Genomic DNA, 22,604 nt, shown 5'->3' with positions numbered 1-22,604 from the left:
CTATGAAAACTGCACTGAGTCATGAGAAATGAAACAATATGGATACATATATAGGGAAAATACAATACAATAAGCACTTGCAAAGAAAAATGTTGGCATAAAGAACTTATCAAGGTATTTTTATATACTGCATCAGGAACATTCATGTATAAGGCCAGAAATTTTACCATGGTTCCCATTGCAACTTGGGCCACATAACACAGGCAAAGTTAGCCATTGAGGCCAGTCAGAGACCCAAGGCCCACAGTGCAGGGTCCATTATCCTTACTTACTATAAATATATATTGTACACAGTCAAGCAAAGAATGCTTAAATATTTTAAAATTATTTTTAATAGTTTTACATTTTTTCGATTAAAAAAACATTTCATTCTCGTGTACCATCCACAAGAGAAAGTGTGCCTTTGGAAAGACTGATAGTCATTTACATATTTAGTTCAGTTTTAGTTTCAGTCTTGCCCCTACCTGCTGGAAAATCGCCCAGGAACACCCAGGCTCATTTGGTGAATATCCCAGCAAGAAAGCACTTCCTTTTCCTCCTGGGACCATTAAGTTGCAAAGTCTAAAATAACTATAAACAGGTAGTCCTCGACTTACGATCACAAGTGAGCCCAAAATTTATGTTGTTAAGTGAGGCATTTGTTAAGTGAGTTTTGCCCCATTTTACCTTGCCAGTTAAGCAAATCATTGCAATTTATTTATTTATTTATTTAATTTATATTGCCGCCTATTCGCCCATGGCGAGTTGTTAAGTTAGTAACACAGTTAAGTGGGTCTGGCTTCCCCATTGACTTTTGCTTGTCTGAAATTTGCAAAAGCTGATTGCGTGACCCCAGGACATAACCACTGTCGTATGGACCAGTTGCGCCAAGCATCTGCATTTTGATCACGCGACCATGGGGGGAAAAGGCTGCAACTTTTCGAAGTTGAAGGGTCAATAGACGAACTGTTGTAAGTCGAGGACTACTTGTAGCCCACCGTTTGGAACAGTGCAAGCAGGCTGAGCACCACATGAAGCATTTAATGCTGGCCGTGTTAGCGGTCTGTCCCCCTCGGATCCACTGAATGAGCGGCCTCGAGGCTTTAGCGGATCCCTTCCCCGACCTGGTGGTCTCCAGATGTGCCGGCAGAGTCTCCGGGAGTCGAAAGCCAACTCATCCGGAGGGCGTCAGTTTGAACACGGCTCCGTTGGCGCCGGGAAGAGGAGACTTTGGACGTCCCGAGTCGTGTGTATTGCTCGGGACCTGCAGTGTCGCGGAGGCGGCCTTATCCTGCTGAAGCGCTCGCCAGCCGCCGCTTCGAGCCCGGCCGGAAAGATGAGGCGCAAAAAACAAGCGGCGCGGCAGGCTTCGCTTTTAAAATTGCCTCCTCGCGCGGGACGGGACGGGAGGCGACCATGGAGGAGGCGGAAGAGGGACAGCAGTGTCGCGAAGTGGCCAGCCCCTCTTCCTCACAAACGCCCCGAAAAGCTTCGGGCGCGCTGGATGGAGGCGCCGGAGGAAGCGCTCCAGACGGAACCCTTGCGCTAGGAGGAAGGGGCAACCGGAGGGAGGGGGGGGGTCTCTGTCCAAAGTCTTGATCCCGAGATCAGAAGCGGCGGCCGGGAAGGTTCTTCCCGCGTCGCTGGTTAGTTGTCCTCGCCGGCGATCCCTTGCAGCGTATTGCTCCCCCAACAGGCAAAACTTTCTCTTCGCACACAGATCCACACACTGACGTCTTTTGCGCATTTCCTGCATTGGGGAAACAGACACACCGAGCGAGCGAGCGAGCCAGCTGGGGGAGCCTTCCTCGCCCAGCATCAGGCAAGCCTAGCCCGTGGCACAAACCAGACCAGCGGCCTTGAGGTGGGGAGGGAAGGGCGGGAACTTCGTTTGCCGGCGTCAGATTTTTTTTTTCCCTTTCCCCTTTTCTTTTTTTTTTTTTCTTTTTTAAATCGACCCTCTGAAAATAACAGAAAAAAGAGCCGCCCTCCTTTCCCGAGCAGGTCGATCGGGAGCAGTTTCTCCTCATGCATTGGGTTCGATCCCCTGGATTCTTGGCCTTGGAAGAGGAGGAGGAGGAGGCGGAGAAGGCGAGGAAGCTCCTGCAGCAGCCGAGGCGGATGTAAGGTTCCTCGGACTGTGTGATTTCCCCCCCCCTTCCCCCTCCCCTTCAGTCGGAAGGCTGCGAAGTGGGCAGGGCTGCGCGCTAGGTTCGGTGTTCCTGGGTGTTTGCTTTTCTTTCCGACCCCCTTCCCCCTCCTCTCCTCTCCCCTCCCTCCCCTCCCCTGTTGTTCCTGCCGCCGCCGCCGCCGCACAGGCAAGTCAGCAGCAGAGCGTGAGCGGCGGATTGCTTTCAACGGAGGACTGCTCAAGGATTATGCTCTAAAGAGAGAAAGACGAGGCGGGGGGGGGGAGTCTTTCTTTTAAGAAAAATATATATATATACGCATATACATATATAGACCTAGATACGTCCCTGCGTTCCCCGCTCCGAGGATTCTTTTGAATGTGCTGCGATCGCATTTCGGATTTCTGCAAGCAGCAACGCGGTCCCTCTCCCCTTCCCTTCTGCCCCCCGCCCTTTGTTTTTCCGTTAAACACACACACACACACACACACAGGCCAATCTCTCTTAAATATATGCGTGTGTGTTTGTATGCATGTGTATATACACATGCGTGTATATATGAATGTATGCCTGTATGCATTCACTGGGTGTCGCAAGAGGAAAAACTAGCCAAAGCCACCGAAAGGAGCCCCCTGCACCCACCCAACCCCCGCTCCACTTAAACCTGCCTTCTTATTTATTGAGACATCTCCTAGAAACCTTCCTGGCTCCGGAGCGTGCTTAATCCCAAAGAAAAGTGAAGCCATCTAACCATGGTGGTTTTTAATGGCATGCTGAAAATTAAAATCTGCGAAGCGGTGAATCTCAAACCCACCCCTTGGTCGCTAAGGCATGCGGTGGGTCCCAGGCCACAGACCTTTCTACTGGACCCATACATCGCCCTCAACGTGGACGATTTCAGGATCGGGCAGACCTCCACCAAGCAGAAAACCAACAGCCCGGCCTGGAACGACGAATTTGTTACCGATGTTAGTAACGGCAGGAAGATTGAAATGGCCGTTTTCCACGATGCCCCCATCGGGTACGACGATTTTGTGGCTAACTGTACCATCCAGTTTGAGGACTTGCTGCAGAACGGGAGCCGGCACTTCGAGGACTGGGTGAGTGCTCCAGAGGGTGTGCATAGCAGGGCCAGGTTGTTTTTGTGGCTTTGAGCTAGATGAAGGTTACCCCCTTTGACAGATGTATCTCAGCCACACATGCTTATCTTGGACCCAGGGTTCAAGCAGGTGGCTGGAGCATGCTTGCAAGTACATAGCAGATGTGGTGTCTCAAATCTGCCTTGTGAAAAGGAAGATGCTGCTATTCTTCTTCTTTTTAACAAGAAGGCAATGTAGTTTGAATCTTGATAGCTAGGATTTAGGGTCCTCAGCTCTGCCACTGACTTGAATACCCCAATAGACATCTAGCTATTTCTCTACTGCATGATTAGGGTTGGTTGCCATTTGTTTATTCATTCAGCTTCTAACCCACTGTAATCTGCTGGGACTCCCAGCTATTAACACATTTATATTCATAACGCGGCTCTCCAGAACAATAGAAATAAAGTATCCAGAAACAAGCCCCCCCACAACCAAAACCTAACATCTTCTGATGATCAAGATGTCACATTTGCCCTTTTTATTTCCCAAAATTTAAGATTTTTTTTTATTTTTATTTTTTGCTATTGCAACCCAGCCCATCTTTTTTAAGCGCTGGTGGTAAAATCAAGGTTCTGGAAGTTCTTTCTCTGTTTTATACCCTTGCTGCATAGCATGTGTCCTAATCATGAAAGAAAAACAGGAACCGCAGAATTCTTAGATATGACTCTTCGATTCTGAGATATCATCTTCATCTGCTTTGTTTTCAGCCATCAGGATGGACAGGCTGGCTGTTGGAAAGTACTGTAACTTATGCTCAGGCAACACGTTTATTTAGCGTTTCAGGAAGTCATGATGCAACAGGATTGGGGTGGCAAACTTTATCGAACATCACATAGCAGGGTGCGATTGACTGATAGAACATGAACACTGGCTTTAGATATGAATCTAGAGGAGTCAGTCAATTATGATCTTGATTCAGGCTGAGCAAGAGCTGTGAGTAGATCTTGTTTCAGGTCCATTTGCCCCTGAGATCTTACATAGGGTGATCTCACTAAAAAGACTTGAGCGTGTGTGTCTCATTTGTTTATTAGTTGGCTTTGGGTAGAGAGTAACAAATGAACTGGGAGATCAGCATAGATTTTCACATCCCTCAGTTGTTTCTATATCCACTGCGGGTGTGGAGTAGAAAAGGGGCTAGAATCTCATAGAGACAGAGTAATATTTTCAACAGGCAGGCACAACATGTTCTAGGTGATTTTTGCAAGGATTACACAGCATAACTATGGACAGTTCCACAGTACTACTTTGTACCATCTTGGGATCCCTTTCAAATCTGACAGTCTCAATAATATTTCTTTGTCCATTTTTGTAAAATTGCTTCCAATTTGCCAATCTTAAGGGAAATCCTACACATAGAGGTCCATGTCCAGTTCCCAGAGCTTCTCTTCCTATACAGAATATTTAAAACGTATCTCCTCTGCCATACTAAGATGCAACTATGGTCAAGACTAATTGGAGGGAAAGACTGGTTGCATTTCACTTTCACAATTCACGGGGATGCTGAGTATAATAGAGGATTGGTGACAAGGTAGTTGAGAAGTCTTTGGAATATTTCAATGCTTCTGTTCACATTTATTTACAATTGATCTTCCCTCATGGTATCCAAATAGTCTGATAGATTTTTTTTTTTTTTGCAGACAACTGAACAGATACTTAAAAGCAAATGAAGCACTGAAAAAATATAGGGTGTTCATAGTTATTTTATTCCATGTTTTGGATAGTAGGGATGAAATGGCTTCTGTCCATCACAACTGCTAATACAGAATGAGAGACACTGATTTGGAGGAGGGCGTTTGCACTCTATTGATCAGATGGGGAAAGAGGCTGAATACAGATTAGATCATGATGTGGGGTTTGTTTTGTTTTTGCATTTGGCAGAAATGAAGATAGTTTTGGGTCAACTTCAATATACAATGTTAAGGATGGGGAGGACAAACTCTGGTAGGATGAATGTATAAAACACAAATAAAATATATTTAATACAAAGCAATTAACCAGTGTCTGTATGCTGTAAAAAAAGGTAAATTTCTTGAAGACTGTTATAAGAATTGGGAAGTAGATAAGCCTCTGATGTAATTCCTGTTTGTTTTTAAAAGTAATTCTTTGTATTATATAAAATGTGTATATCTGTTCAAAATATATGAAAGTCCAGAGATAAATTCAGTGGTAGAAGAATTGAGCAAGTGCAATTGTGGTCCCAATTTTTGAGAACTATTTTTCTTGGGACTATTTCCTGCACTTGGGTAGATGCATTTTATTGAACTCTTATTTGAAGAGTATATTTTGGATTCAGATGAAAGTCAGCAAACATTCGAACCGTTATGAGTGCACAAATTCTGATTTTTTTGAACTTTCAGAATGTTATTAAGGTAACCTCATTCTTCAGAGCATGTGCAAACTCCTGAACTAAACATATATTTCTTAGAATCTTCTAGAAGTCATTATTAGTGTGATTAATTATGTGTATGACACATTTGATGCACAAACATTTTATCAAATTTAAGAATCCTTTGCCAGGTCTTCACTATTCTTATTTTATAAATGGGGTACTGAGGCCAAGATTAATAAAATATGATGCTTTTTGTCATGCATTGCCTATTTCTCTTGGGTGTGTGCTCCAGACAGTGATATCTTCTATCTAGAACCTCTTTTTTTTTTTACTGCTTCTTCCATATTTTGTTCTTACCACCAAAACAAAAAACAAAAAAAAACACCCACAATTCACTAAAGGGAAAATACAGACAGGCAGGATAACAACTTTTGATTGGTAGCATTAGTAATATTTTGCTTGAAACCATCCCAAGAGTGACTTTATAACATCGTGATATTACCCAGCATATTATTTATTGTGGTTCCCCACGCAGTCAGCGAGATGTTTAGACTGGATTTGGCATTTTTATCTACCTATTGAGTGCTTCCCAAGGACTTGGGAAGAGGATGATGATGATGATGATGATGATGATGATGATGATGATGATATGAGCAGAGAAAGACTGAATTTGGCTGCTCAACATTAGTCTATTTTTCTTCCATCACCACAGTAGCTTTCCAAGCCCAGTTGAAAAGAACTGCATTTTACAATAGGATAAAGTTCCAATGAGAAGGATATTGCCAAGCACTGATTTATAGCTTCAAATGTAGTGCTTCAGGAACATTTACAAGAAAACAGATGCTGCTGGGTGAGGTCATACATGGGTACTGGGTCAGGGACCATTAATATAGAATCTCAGGAAGCTGCAACTAAAAATTCAGCCTTGTGAAATAAATTTGGGTTATTTTGTTCTCTTAGCAGATTGAGAATGCTTTGCCAAGGTCTGAAGCAAAGGCTTTCCCCAATCACATAACTAGGTAACTGTTGTTTTTAAATGGATTCATTATAAAGTCTATGCTCTCTGTTCTTTAGGACCAAAATTTCCTTTTGGATACAAGAAAAAAAAAATCAAAGACATAAAGGAAAGAGCCCTCTTAAATGAGTCATGCAGTAATACTTCCTAGAATTCAAGTGTCTAGGTGGCAAGGAATCACTTTTTTGGGGAGGTGATAGTCCACAAACTTAAAAAAATGCTTTCAATTTGCTTCTGCAGGTATGGCAGAACTGAGTGTGAAACAGCAAATATATTTACTTAGGTTATTCTGCTCATGTTCTCACCTTTCACGTGAAGCACTAAGAAGCTGAGGCTTCCAGGAGTTTTGCTTTTTATAAAATGACAGGCTGCTTCAGTTTAAGTTTATATCTCAGTCTTTAGAAATCAACGGTAGAACAGATAATGATTAAGGAAGCACTTCACAGAAGTCAAAGGAAACATTGCTTTGTTGAGAGGTCTCTAACCATCACATGGATGAAGTCAAATGCTGCAACCACCTTGCTAAAACTGTCGATCTGTACAGGGAGTGGATAGGAAACAATTCAGTATACAGCCTGACAATTCAATGTACAGGTTCTTAATTGTTCTGTGATGTGTGACAATATAGATATAAGGTAATAAAGCTGCTTTATGGGATGTGCAGAGTGAAATCCTGGACTGATTTCTGGTCAGCAAGGAATTACAAATAATCCTAGCTCACCAAAATGTAAAAATTGTTGGTGTATGCCTAAAAAAAAGATGCATAAATATAGTATATGAATCAATCCTTAGCAAATGCTCACCAATGTTAGCATAAAGAAGCACAGAGCAAAGCAAATATAATGAACTGATTTTGAAGAAATCATGAGAGTATTATGATCCCTATTAAAATTGTTCTTAATAGGGAGCGAAAGGAAGGGGATACATGAGCTTCAACACCATATATTACCGTAATTGCCTATTGAAATCCATAACACGGCTACCAATTTCAGGTCTTGAAAGAGAAACAATGATTGTGTTTTCAGGTCTGTAATTGAAATAAATTATAATTATGGTTTCCTGACAATAGCTTTTTGATTTCTTAAAAGTTTTTTTTAAAAAACATGATAAATCAGATATTTCTAAGCTGCATATTCAGCGCTAGATCAATGTGTTAAAATCAGTTGAAGAAATAAATGGTGCCAACATATGTTGACAAGGAATATATGTGAATCATTTTAAAGAAGCTAGTGACATTTCAGATATTTTACTCCATTTCTGATTCTGCCTTCCTTGGCAGATAATTGTGTTGGTTGGCCATAATTATTCCTTTAAACTTTGAAAGTGATACACTGACTGCATATCCTGCCTGTGATTATATCTTGGATCTGCCTATGAAACAGGTCTTCCTCACCCCTCCTTCCCAGTAGCAAGCTGAACAGTTATGTCCCATATATAAAGCATATTTATGCCCATATTAGCATGCATTTACATTGTAATCAATTTCATGTTAAAATCCAAATAGAGGTGATTTGAATCAAATTACATCAGTCAATATGTAGTCAATACATAGATACCAGTATATATTTTGAATTATTACATTGACCCTTACATGGATCTTTTTGCACAATATTTTCAAAGAACAAAAAAATAGGTTTTTAAAAAATAAATCCATACTTAATAAGCTTCCAAGGTCTGTTTCATTCCTCTTTTATATTAGGGTTTGTTTAAAATGTGTATTACTTTGTAACCACTGCTTTGACAACTTTATTGCAATAAGATTTGTAGAGGAGAGATGAAGTTCATTTGAGCAGTACTTTTAGAACCTTGGTCTATCCTATTCTGGAAAGCTGTTGCCAGTGAATATAAACATTGCTGAGTTAGATAGACCAGTGGAAATATACAGCTACTTCTTTTGTTCCTACTAAGAAGGGAGTTATTTTTCCATATATATGTATATAGGACAGCTCCTGTCCTTTAAATATATTTATTTCTTTATCTTGCAGAACTAATAAGGGACTGGGAAACCTCTGATAAGTGTGGCAAGGCATGGGGGAGTTCAAAAGAGAACTATTGAAATGCCTTGAGAAGTCTATTTATCTTGTTTAGTTTACTGATTAATGTAGTGATTGGATCATTTAGAACATTACTTATTAATTGCAATTATCTCTATCCCATTTAACATTATTTCCCAAACTGCTTACAAGCTATTGTGTTTTTAAATCAAAATAGAATAAATATTCTTTAAAAGAACAGTTAGACGTTGATAGGGTCATGGCTCTGAAACAATGGAGAGACCTGGAACAACGGGGCGACTTGGCTCTAGACCTGAGGTGTCATTGACTTGTTATTGTTTGTATCATTTCAGCTTATATTCTACCTTTCTTCTCATAGGCACTCAAGGTGGCTAACATTCCCAGATGATCAGAATTTTCCCAATCACAAATATCTATTTTTTTTTTCTGTATCATGGAAGAATTGTGAAGAACTTGTATGTTGAATGGCATCAGAGTCTATTCTGTCTACTAAAAGTAAAACAGTATTGTTTGAGATCTTCATTTTCTCTCAGTCATATTCTGTAGGCATTTCAATACCAACCTAGGTAACAGCATCAATGCACTCCAACCAAGACTAGCATGGCAAGCTCTAACATAAAAACAACCAACAAGGTTCACTCTCCCAAGCACTGATGATATGATCTAGCTTGAGAATGAAACGTCTGGCAGGGAATTAACATTCTCTTCTTAGCCTAACTCACTTCACAATAGTGTTGTTTTGTGAGGAAAATAGGAGGAGGAACATATTTTGGATACATTCACCACCTTGAATTATTTGTAAAAATAATGATAAATAATCAAACTTTGGAGTCATATTCACTGCAAGCTGCATCATGAATCTCATTAGTAAATTTTCATATTAAGTTCTATTCCTGTGATCTGTAAGATAGATAGATAGATAGATAGATAGATAGATAGATAGATAGATAGATAGATAGATAGATAGATAGATAGATAGATAGATAGAGACAGACAGACAGACAGACAGACAAGAAATATCTTAGGTCTTCTTATATTTGAATATTTCTTTTCTTCTCAGCCTCCCATGCTCCTCCCATAAATAACAAAAAGAAAGGAAGCTGATACCACTGATACTTTACATCTGGATGTTCTGAAAGGAGGTCACATCCTGCACATTAAAGGCCAATGATTTTTAGGATCATAGCATGTTTGTTTTTCACCTGTAGGGAGATGTTAGCTATTTTCCTCTCAGTTAGGACTGTGATGTAGATTGATTCCATGGTTACAGAGCAAATGCTTGCAACAATACACAAATACGGAGCTAGGAATCACAATAGCACTGAAAGAACATTTATTAGAAATCAGTGTAGGGGCTAAAGAATAAGTAGCAGTCTGCCAAATAATGTAGGCCCTGTACTGATTACCTTGGCTATTTATTATCTATTATCAGTAGGGATCTTTGTGTAATATGATTGTTCCAGTGTATCAGATGATTAATGGTGGAAAGAGACACCGAGCAGTGTTTAAAGGCAGTTTCCCTAATCTGGTGACTTCCAGATGTTCTGGATCTACAACTCCCAGCATTCTTCAAAAGCAGCTCTTTTTAAAAAAAATCAGTTTATTTATATATTTTCATATTACCCACATAAGTGCTCCAAAAGCAGTTCTATGGTCTCATTTCTTGCACATACTTCTGGGTTCCCCATTAAATGTAAATGGCCCCTTAGATGAGAACCAAGTGCTAAAACAGTAATTTGTAGGCTACACTATTATGTTGGAATGGATTTGCTTTCTTAGAGATTGAACGTTACTTTTTGCTTGGACATTGACCTCAATAATGATGAACAATTGAGCAATGCGGTTAAGGTTTTGGGCCATAATAGAGGGTGGATGAGAATTACAGATTTCCTATAGTGATTTCACCCTAATTATGAAACAAAGATGCTGGATAATTTATCTTACAATGTATTACTAGAACACATGTTTGGTGTGTTGTCTCCTCTTTTTAAATATTGTTTAATTCAGATTTTTAGCTTTCCTCCAACACAATAGTACGTATTACCAAATTAACGTATGCTGTGTCCTGTATCTTTTCCATATTATGTTCCTGGAGATGGGAGGGATAATTGTCATACTCTTTTATTTTAGTGATGCTACTGTCTGATATGCCTTGTAATCATGTGATAACTGTAGAAATTAAAATCCCAAGGCCTGTGATGTTACCTTTGTGCTTGAAGCACTAATAGCAGGCCTGATGTGCTGCAGTTAAAATATTTTAGATATATTTACCTAGTACGATGGAAGTATACAGTTCATTTTTATTTTAAAAAGTAAGCTCTAATGCAAAAAGAAACATGCTTTCCTTGGAAACAGCTAACATAAAGTAAAACGCAAGTCTGTAAGCCAGCTGATTTGTAGGCAAAGCAGCACTTTGGATTCAAAGGTGCTTCAGAGAGGGTATAAGTGCATAGGTTATGCTTGTTGACATCATCTTAAAGAAACATCTCCTTTTAGCTGGGTTCTCATGGTAGCAATGCGATTTCAGGAAAATATGCTTTTGAAGTAAGGAGGCAACAACTGCATGTCCATACCCATTCAAAAGCAGCTTGTCATACCTGTTGATGTCTCTTTATTTCCAATACAGGTAACCCTTGACTTACGACCACACACAAAATTTCTGTTGCTAAGCAAGACAGTTGTTAAGTTAATCACGGCAGTTGTTAAACTAGTAACATAGTTGTTAAGTGTTAAGTTTGTTAAATTCCTCATTGACTTTGCTTGTCAGAAGGTCACTTGGACACTGCATCCATCATAAATATGAGTCAGTTACCAAGCGTCTGGATTTTGATCACGTAACCATGGGGATGCTACAATGGTCGTAGGTGTGAAAAATGGTCATAGTTCACTTTTTTGTAATTTTGCATGGTTACTAAATGAACTGTTGTAAGTCGAGGACTACATGTACATATTTTTCAGAGGTACTGCATGAGCCCAGAAAAGGCAGGGGGGGTGGCTTTAAGGAGCCACAGGTTATTCCTACTGTTATTACTACTACTGTTACTGTACTTATTGTGATGATGATAGGTCGCACAGTCAGATGTTTAGACTCAATTCGGCATTTTTATTCACTTATCAAGTCCTTCACAAGCACCTGAGATGGGCAGATTTGATGGGGTTAAAGGTATTGTCACAGGATGTGAGCTGTTCCAAGTAAAGCTGCTTTTTGCCATTGGCTGATGGTGATTTTGTCAATGCTGGTGAGGTTCAAGTGGTGCTCCAGGTGGTTTGAGATTATCCAAGGTGCCTATTACTATTGGTACTATCTTTGCTTTCTTTGGCCAGTTGTTCTACTTCTGCTTTCTTCAGTTTTTTCTCCTCCATCTCCAAGTACTGTTACATCTTCTATCCAGACTTTTTTGGGGTCTTTCTTATCGACTAGGGTGTTATGTGGTAGGTGCCTTTCTGTTTGAATTCTGAAGTCCCAGAGCAATTTGGCTTCTTTATTTTCTATCACTTTGTCTATGTCACAGCAGTTGTTGCTTTCAGGCAAATGGTATTTCTTGCAGATATTCGAACGCATCAGTGTAGCTACTTTGTCATGCTCCTGTTTATAATCAGCCTGAAAGATGTTCTTGCAGTAGCTAACCAGGTGGGCCCACTGTTTCTTCAGCTTCTTTGCAGAGACAGCATTTGCTCTCTATTGTTGTCTTGTTAATCCTGGCTTTGTGTGAATTTGTTCGTAAACGTGGTCTTGTGCAGCCAAAATTAGCCCTCTATCTCTTTCTTGAATTTTCCTGTTTTTAACCATTACCGGGTCTTATTATATATGCATTGCCTGCTAGTTTTTTTTTTTTTTTTAATGTATTGACCATGTAAAACTTTGCCTCGCCATGTCTCTTTTCTTTATTTGGTCTTTTTCGTAAGCCAGTTTGGTCTGTCTGGTGTTGAGTGACCCTTCATGGTGTACTAGTTTCAGTGCATCCTCTTCACTTCCTTCAGATATACTTCCAATGCCCTTTTTTCTTCTTCAGCTGTCTGGTGTGTTTGAAACATTCCACATCCACCTATTTTCATTGATAAATAGAGTCTGTCAACATCACTGCCTGCATGAAGGGAATGCTTCATTGTCATTGCTTTTCTGGTCTTCTTATCCAGGGCCTTTAGTTCTGCTTGAGTCCAGTCCACTATTCCAGCTATAAACCTAATGACTGGAATTGCCCAAATGCTAATTGCCTTGATGGTACTTCCTCCACTGAATTTGGATTTTAAGATTTTCTTCACCCTGATGATGTATTCTCTTCTAACCTTCTTGACTTCAGTGTGCTTGAAGTTGTCAGCTTGAGAGATCACCAGATATTTTTTACTGACTCTTGGTGTTATTTCTATAGGGCATCTTGATTCCTTCCGTTTTCAATATCCACCCCCCGCCCCCGGTGGATGCTTAGGGTGGCATATTTGTACAGTCCAAACTCCACTGTAATATCTTGGCTATGTATACAGAGAGCATTGAGCAGCTATTCTGTTTCAGATAGCTTTTCCATACAGCTTCAGATCATCTATATAAAGGAGGTGGGATAGTCTGGCAGATGTTTTTGATATTTGATAGCCATGGCCTGATTTGTTCAGCATGGTTGATGGAGGAATCAATGCAATGACAAACACTAGTGATAATAGTGAATCTACTTGAAAGATTCCTCTTTAACCTCTCCCAATCAATCGCCATTGTCCAGCAATTGTGTTTTCCATTGTGCCATTGATTTTTGCACAAAGCTTCTGATGTTTCTACCGACTTGATTATCCAATTATCTGGCAAGGAGTCAAATGCCTTCTTGTAATCAATCCATGCTACATTCAAGTTGGTTTTCCTTCTCTTGCATTTTTCTGGAATCATCTTGTCAATGAGGATCTTTTGTTCCTTTACAGTTTGGGCAATTTCTTTTCTGCTCAGGTGGAAAGAACTTATTTTCAATTAGATCCTGATGGACTATATTAGCTACCACACCAGTTAGTACAGTTTAAAAGGAGGTAATTGGTCTGTAGTTGTCTGGTGCAACGTCTTTTGTTGGACCTTTCATTATCAGGTAGGTTTTGCCAGTTGTTACCCAATCTTCAATTATACCTCCTTGCAAAATGTTTCAAACTGCTTGGAAATAAGTGGATGCAGACCAGTCAGAATGTTCAATCAGAAAACCATGCAGTTCATCTTTAACCAGTGTTGACCAGTTCTTGATTTATTCTGCCTTTTCCTCCACCATTTCTGCTGTTATTACTACTTCTTTCATTTTAGCTTCTTTTTATTCTTGTTGTCTTTCTTTGTCCAAGCTGCATTCTTGTTATACAGATAGAACTCAACTTACAACAATTCGTTTAGTGACAAAGTTACAACGGCACTGAAAAAAGTGACTTATGACCATTTTTCACACTTATGGCTGTTATAGCACCCCCATAGTCATGAGAATAAAATTCAGATGTTTGACAACTGACTCATATTTATGATGGTTGCAGTGTCCCAGGGTCATGTGAGTGCTCCTTTTGTGACCCTTTGACAAGCAAAGTCAATGGGGGAGCTAGATTCACTTAATAAGCGTGTTACTAATTGAACAACTGCAGTGATTCACTTAACAAATGTACTAAGAAAAGTTGTAAAATGGGGTGGAATTCACTTAACAACATAAATGATGGGCTCAATTATGGTTGAGGACTACCCATATTTCTTTGGTGCCCAGAACTGAACTGTTTCTTCTTTGTCAGGTGTTGATTGGTTCATTGTAGATGAACCATCTCCATTGATGGATTGGTAGAAACATTTCTGATTCAACTGAAATTGGAGATTATGACTGTAGTGTGCAATTTGAGCTTCATTATCTGCTGATCTTCTTAAGTATAGTTGTTATTTGCTGCCTTCTTGTTTCCAGTGCTTCCTTCATTTTCCTTGTTTTTCTGGATGACTCCATGATCAGTTATTCTTTTTGTTCTTCAGCTTCTGATCTTATTTTCTGACCTGAACTTCCATTTTGATGGTGCACTTCTTTTCTTGTTTGTCAATTTTGCATCCAAGGTATTCAATTATAATTGCAGTTCTGCTGTAGGTTAATTGGTAGGTTTCTTGCAGTGAATTGATGCTTATATTTGATATTACAGTATTTACACCTTTTAATATTTATGCTAGTTGTTTGGAGCAAGCTTCAGTGCAGGCAATCTTATTCTGTTTTTGGCTATTCTAGATGCTCATTTATTCTATTCTTTCAATTTCTGCTTTAGTTAGAAGGGTTTATTCTTTCTGAGGAAAGGATGCCTGGTTTAGGAGTGAAAACAGTTCAGTAACAATGCTAGCTTCCACTGTTGCTGACTCTCTCTGGTTTGCCTCTACAATCTGAGTTGCTTCTGGCAAGACCTTGATTTCTTTGCCCTGGGTAGACCTTTGCAGTTCTTTCAATTCTGCTTCAGTGAATATTTTACTTTGTATTATAAAATTGATGTTTATCTTCTAGCCTATGTTATGTTATTTCTGATTCTGGATGTTGTTCTTTCCAAAATGGTCCTTTTTTCCCCCTTCCAAATATTCTCATCTTGTTGGACTTGAGTTGTAATAACAGATAATTATTTCTTTGTTTTTGACCTTTGTATATTGTGATAGGTAAACAACTTTTTTTCCAGTAATCCTGCAGCTGCCGGCCCTGGTTGCTCAGTCAACAGTCCTGAGTCCTATGTCACCAGATGTCCAGGAACTCCAACTCCTTGTTGACCCTGGCAATGACCAATCTGGTATGGGGTTCATCACATTGTTTATGGAAAAACACTCTTTGTCTGGCTCCTTTGATGAGATCCGTGCAGTATGGTTGACTCTCTGGTATAGCTGTCATCCTCCTCAAAGCATGTGAGCTCCACAACCACGTCACTGGGAGTTTATTATTATTAATAATTAAACACCTTCTAACTCCCAATGACATTGAGCATTTCAGAAGAATGAAAAGATACGATAGATAAAATAAGATAAACTTTGTCATTTTTTTATTGTGAGCATACAGGCACCCATTAGAAATGAAATTCTGTTGCCTGCTCTCAAAATAAGGTATAAAAGAAATTAAAATAAAACTAACAAAAAGGAAAACAAAGATAAAATATGGCAAGAATGACAAATGAGATGGAATGAAGCAAGGGATCTCATTGTCCCTCACCAAAAGTCTTCATGGCTCTTCTAAACAACACCAAAATGTGGACCATCTAGATTTGGAGGGCAATGTCATTCCAGACAGCAGGTGTTGCTACAGAGAAAATGTACTTCTGGGATCCTGAGAGATGAGAGACTGTTTAATCAAGCAACCTGGAATATGCCAATCCTGCAAGACTGAATTGGCCGGGCAGATGCTGTGGGAAGTAGACTCTATTCCACGAAGGGCTTTATAGATAATAACTAGGATCCCAAATCACCCCAGAAGCAAACTGGCAAGCAGTGCAGTTCACAAAGCAATATATACAATATGCCCTTCCAAAACACTGAATGTATTAATGATCTGTTCCATGTTTTCTATTTACACAATGGAGTTATTAATAATATATTTCATTTTTAATCCTTTGCAGTACCTTAAGTCATACCAATAACAGGGCTTTGAAAAAGATTTGTCATGCTTTGGACCTGTTATGAGTACAGCTTCTTCCTGCTATTCAATAAAGCAGCTTTGCTGTTTCGATTGTCATAGCAATTGATGCATCTGATTAAAGCAGCCTCATCTCCTTTTAGTCTTGTACAGAAGCTTCAAAAAAAAAAAAAAAAAAAGACTGGGTACTCTAATGAACAGCTAAGAGGTGCTCTGCTCATGTAAGGCCAAATATATATTTCTGAGTCATTTTCAGTCATGCTAAAATAATTTCATCTCATCTCCTTTTAGTCTTGTACAGAAGCTTCAAAAAAAAAAAAAAAGACTGGGTACTCTAATGAACAGCTAAGAGGTGCTCTGCTCATGTAAGGCCAAATATATATTTCTGAGTCATTTTCAGTCATGCTAAAATAATTTCAGCAATTATTACTGTCTGTATTCATTCCTACATAGATATACATTTTAAAAAGAGAAATTACAATAACTCTGAAGCAGTTTAAAAACAGGTATTAGGGACTCCAGCTTAGTCACATCTGAGTACTGTATTCCAATCATTTTCCAGTTGGGCATAATCCGGCTGATGTCTACTTAGCTTCATTGCTGTGGCAGGCATAGATATTCTGCCAAAGGAGTAAGTTTAAATAATACAGAAATAATATGGCATCTTTTTATATATGCTGAATTTCGCATTCACAGTTGAATTACCATGACTTGCCTTTTCATCTTAGAGTTCGGAGTAGCCTGAGGTAAAATGGACAGCCAATGAAACACCAGCAAGAACAACAATAATAAATGGTCCTCATAAGGAGTTATGGTTTACAGTTGATTTGAGATACACCTCTTCAAAAGATTAGTCATTATAATGGTCTGACATATTCAAAGAAGGGTGATTAAAATGGAGAGCCAGGGGACAAAGTTATATGAAGAAAGAAGATATTAAATAGGCTAAAAATAGTAAAATTAGTGGAAAAACGTTTGTCCCCAGTGAAGGGACAATTTTTTAGCATGTAATAAAAGTGTGGATAAAATCAAGGTTTTGGACTAAGATGATAAACACGAGTAATATCTTTTCTACTTGAAATTATAATGTTTCATATACTTATTTATGTGATATTAAACATTACAGATATCTGTCACAAAACATTGTGTTGAGTTTCAGAGAGTTGTTGGAGTTTTGTGCAAAGAAAGAGCAGCAGTGAAATAAATTCTCTTTTTCCTCCTTTCTCAGTGAAGTAGAATTGAATGATTGGCCTTGTGACAGAAATATGACAAGATTAACTTGTTGGTCTTCTGAGGAAAATAAATGAGTCTAAAATAGTTTAGAAAATTGAATCATCTTTTTCTTTTTCTTTGCCTCTACTATGAGGGATATTTTATGTAAATGTTAATAATAAATATCCCCATAACTAGTGTGTTGTTACCTTTTTTAATGTAGATTGGTACAAGCCTCACGTTGGATCTGTTCTGAATAAGATCAGAACAAAATTCATACCTATGTGCTCTATCTTGAAGAAATGGAAATCTGTTCTGATTCTCCCATTCTGTTCCAGGATTTAGGAACTGGTCAGATCCAGTGGTTATTTCTAATTGTTTTCCAATAGAAAATGAGAAAAACACATTTTATTTGTTCTGGCCAAAACTAGAATTTTATAAACTTTTTTTGAAAAAAAAATTAAATAAAAAGAACTAATTAGAAAAATTGTATAACCATTTGGAAAGTATTACCTAATTAGGTAATTACGGTAATAGTACTGATAAGGCATCTGGGAACATGCAATTTAATGTTCGAAAGCTGCAAATCACCTTTGCAATATATTTTAAAGAAAATGGAACTGAATTTTGAACATGTGGAAGGCACCAGACTGAGGAAGGCTAAACTGATTTGTAATAATAAAATGTGTTTAGAAATTACTGCAGCTGATTGGTCTAGTGTGTATTGGTCTAGCATGTATAACATTATATATACAGTATAACATGATCTCTTTTGATCCTTATATATATATTTAAAACAGTATACAAAAAACAAATCACCCCTACCAATTCTGCAAATGGTAACTATTGTCTTCTAATTACCTACTATTCATTATCCAGAGGGATGGTTGCCACTTTTTTATTATACTTACTGTAATTTTTGGAAAACCAAGATATCACCATAGTCACAACAGCCAGGATGATGAATTGGACTGAGCCAGTGGGAAAAATGAATCACCTACCTCCCCCAAATGCTATCAATCCCAAAGTATTGCAAGAAAGGAAATACAGATACACACAGTTGTTGCAAGTTCTACAACAGTGATTTGCCTCCAAATTCCATTGGCGAATTGTAGCCCCAAATTTCATTGCTGCAACTAGAAGAGGAGGACCAACATATCCATTAGGTACAACAGGCCTAAAATCAGGAAGAATAAAAATGAAGTAGAGTTTATATCTGTGTCTTTTGATAATTGTTTCTTTTTGTACCTTTTAATAAAAAAAAGGTAAGAAACATATACAACTTGAATATCAGACTGATAACCTTATTTGTAACCTAGATAGCATGAATGCTAAAATTTAATAGAATTTTCAATTCAGTATGCAACAGATATAATTAATTAGGAACAGGTGATTATTATTAATTTTTGTTTTCTTTCTAGCATTTTATGGGTCCATTTTTTTCATCAACCAAGTATTAATCCACTGTGACAGGAACTGACCAGCTTATCTCCAAAGCCTACCACCATGGGCTGAAAAAGATTGACTGTCCCAAAGCCATCTGGCTTTCATACCTAAGACAGGACTAGAACTCACAGTCTCCTGGTCTCTAGCTTGATGCCTTAACTACTTGACCAAACTAGCTCTTGTTACTTATATTATTATTATTATAAAATAACATCTCTATTATTTCCTGTTCCTTTGTTTTCTGTTTCCTTAAGTTCTATTGAACTGGGCTGATGTTGTATTTTAAAATTTTGAAATGTTTATAAAATCGTTTCATTTTAACTCTGTTCATTGCCTAAAATCACTTGTTGAGGTGGGCTGCGATATAAATTGGCTAAATAAATAAATAAAATGTTGAAAAAATCATAATGAACTATAATTATATTACAATTATTTTTATGGTAGGAGGGAACCACAAAGGCAAAAATGCCTAAAGCCAAGGAAAGACATAATGCAGCACTCCATGAGGGGGCTTTTGAAGAGACCAGTACAGGAGGACTGCTTTATTTAGAATACTGTCCCTGATCCAATATTTTCTCTTTAAGATGACCTAATCCTTTCTCTTAATTGGAATGTTCTCTTTTATTGAAGAGAGTGAGTTTTTTGTGAAGAACACATGGGTCTTGACACTCTCATTACCTGTTTGTTCATTTGCCTTACATCCAGCCTGCTTGTATTACTTACAAGAGAGGCTGCTGCATTTTCTTATTGCTGGGGTTGTTAAATATCATAGCTTTTAGAGGGCATCTGAACAACAGGCAGCAGGAAGATAGAACAGAGGGAGGAATAGGCTGTTCTGCCTGGCAGTGGATTTCTTCAGTGGGCCTAAGGCCAATTTTTAATGCCATCAACTGAGAGAGAGATAGACACCAAAAGTCCAGTCCCATAGACAATGTGTTATTTGAATTGCTTTAAAAGTTTGAATAAGTTGCCATTTTTTCTAAACGCTTCCTTACTCATTTGACGCAGTTTTGAACATTCCTAAACACAGTAACATTTTGTCTGAAAATAATAATAATAAAGCATATCTTAATTGGCCTGGGTGGGGGTGTTGACTTTGAGTATGCTGTATAAACAAATCTGTATAGATCCTCTGATGGTGGAGCTTCTGCAATGCAAACATATTGCTTGTTCCAATTAAAGTGAGTTATCACAGGTTTTTATAGTACATTCCTCTGGTTTCTGTGTAAGAATGCCATAAAGCTTCAATTTAAACTTTATATGCTAGCCTGAATTTAAACTCTACGAAAAGAAGGAGCTTTCTAACTTGGAATATCTGGGAGAGGAGATGGAGGAAGAGAAAGTTGTTAGTTAAATTTTGTTTCAGAACTGTGATACATACCTCCTCCAGCTTTTGTAGCTGTTTGCCACATTTTTGCTGGCTCCAGAGACAATCAGCAAGGCTCTATCCCTTCAATCTGTGGCCTGTTTTCCTCCTCTGTCTGGTTTATTTAGTGATAGGATAGGGATTGCTCAACTCCCATTTCTTTGCACTGAAAACTTATATGATAATACTGCATGAACAAATAATGGTAATGTCCTTAATTTAGGGCTGTCAGATCTGAGCCACAAACTTCTGGATAACTATTAGCAACAAAGAGAAACACAACTAATATTTTGATGCTATCTAATGGTCATCCAGATTTTTGCAGCACAAACATGATCACTCTGCACTACTTTATTTATGACTGCTCTGATCAGCAGAAGAACAAATTAAGTCCCACTCTCCCAATCTGGCATCCTTCAGAGATGTTAGGATTATGAGTCCTAGTAATCTGAGCCTGCATCTTAATCAGAGATTTCCTGGGAGTTGCAGCCCCAGAATCTCCAGAAAGTGCCAAATTGGAGAAAAGCAAAATAAGTTCTCTGTGTGTTGAAAGGTGAAGTGAAGGTCCAGTGTATCACGATATCACTCTGAATGAGAGACGCTTACACACTTCTCTGTCTGTGAATGAATTGGAATTGCATTTCTCCAAACTGTAAATCTTATTATTTCTCGGCACCAATCTCAAATTGTACATTGAAGTAGCTATTCTGAGGGAGAACAATATTTTTAAGTACATGTTTTGAGGGTATTAAAAATGCAGATTAACATGGGGATCAGAACAGAATGGATTTATGGATAAACATGCAAAAGTAACATGGATAGGACATAAAATTGGCCCATCCCTAGACTTTTGCCATGAAATTCTACCCTGAGAGTATAACTGGATGGACACATCGTACTTAGGAGCAGAAGCTAATATAATTTATAGATGTACAATTGGCAGATCATTCGGAGATCTTGTATACTATGGGCTGCATCTCATGCACTGAAGATAGGATTTCCTCTTACAACCTATGAAATTCTCTCTCTGTCATTCTCTTCCTCTCTCCTCTCCTTTGGAAAAAGAACTAAAGAACAAGGAAGCAATACAACAAGACGCCCCACATAATCTTTTTTCACTGAGGTGGTCTTCACTCCACACATTCCCCTATCGGAGGGTGTTTTAAAAAAAACTCAAAATGGCAGCCATGACTTCACAGTCAAGTCCTGTCCCCCTTTTTTTTACATACGTTGTCTTCCTGCAGGATTTTAACTTGCAGAGATCTTTGAAAATCTAGAGAAATTATTTTTATTGTTCAAACCTTAAGCAGCTGGGGCCATTTTTTTCTTTGGACATTTTTTTGTGGGATAAATGAGAATGGATAGAGACGAGGTTTTAATGATATATTCTATATCCGAGAAACATTTTCCTGCTGGCTTATAAACATTTATTTTTCTTAGTGCTTTTAGAATTTTTCTGTGTTTACATTGTCCTTTTAGCATTTCTTTTTTGAGCTGTGTACCCTTTGAACCATATGTCATGATGCTCTCTTTACAAATAAAATAAGGAGCATTTCCTTCCAAGTAAGCATGGTTAGGAACAAGCCCTTCTCACTAAATTAAGGAATGGTTATTTGGCACAGAGTAACCCACTGGTTTGAAAATGAAATATCATATCTCCTCCCTTTCTCTTTAAGAGGGTTGAATTGGCAAAATTCAGCAGATGAAATGTTCCTATCATAGCCCAGAGCTAAGTTCCTTCTATGTGCTCTCCATCAAAACTGTTTTTAAAGTTCTAGACAAAGGAATTACTTGAATGGGGTACATAGCATTTGAAATACTTGCCTATATTTCTTATATCCTTTGCTATTTGTAAGATCTTCAGAAGGTGGTCTAAACTGAGGAAAATCTGAGAGATTCATTTGCCCTGTCAGATTCTCCTTTCAGTTTTAGACAAAATGAGCTTGATAGGTTCAGTTTTAATCTTACTGTTTCTGTAGTGCTTTTTGTGCCTTGTAAAACATTTATTTAAAACATTTATTTGTTTTATTTTTATAGTCATCAGAGAATATAAATATAATATTGTTAATAAATAAAAATATAACATTTTGAGTTATTGCTTAAATTACATATACTCTGGACTTGATCCTCTATCTATCTATCTATATCTATATCTATATCTATATCTATATCTATATCTATATCTATATCTATCTATCTATCTATATCTATATATCTATATATCTATATCTATCTATATCTATCTTTATATATATATATCTATATATTATATATATCTATCTATATCTATATCTATATCTATATCTATATCTATATCTATATCTATATCTATCTATCTATCTATCTATCTATCTATCTATCTATCTATCTATCTATCTATCTATAGGATCA

At 38.1% G+C, this 22,604-nt stretch overlaps 1 protein-coding gene and 1 long non-coding RNA gene across 2 annotated transcripts in view; both read left to right on the top strand.

Annotated features, from left to right (window-relative positions):
* The first annotated feature begins 1,515 nt into the window (after positions 1-1,515).
* PRKCE (protein kinase C epsilon) overlaps positions 1,516-22,604 on the top strand; it is a 321,247-nt gene continuing 300,158 nt past the window's right edge. Inside the window, exons 1-2 of the mRNA XM_087962734.1 lie at positions 1,516-1,843; positions 1,984-3,208. Coding sequence (XP_087818860.1) covers positions 2,861-3,208 — 348 coding nt within the window. The 5' untranslated portion in view covers positions 1,516-1,843; positions 1,984-2,860. The remainder of the gene's footprint in view (positions 1,844-1,983; positions 3,209-22,604) is intronic.
* LOC148132768 (uncharacterized) lies at positions 16,278-19,262 on the top strand. Its single transcript, XR_015749163.1, has 2 exons — positions 16,278-18,567; positions 18,823-19,262. It is a non-coding gene; the product is annotated as an uncharacterized LOC148132768 (long non-coding RNA).

This window comes from Notechis scutatus, chromosome 1, assembly GCF_049901735.1.
Source record: "Notechis scutatus isolate UNSWTSFEM ecotype Mainland chromosome 1, rNotScu1.2, whole genome shotgun sequence".
Classification (NCBI taxonomy): domain Eukaryota; kingdom Metazoa; phylum Chordata; class Lepidosauria; order Squamata; family Elapidae; genus Notechis; species Notechis scutatus.
Note: the sequence above shows the minus strand (reverse complement) of the source record. Positions and strands in the feature narration are given on the sequence as shown.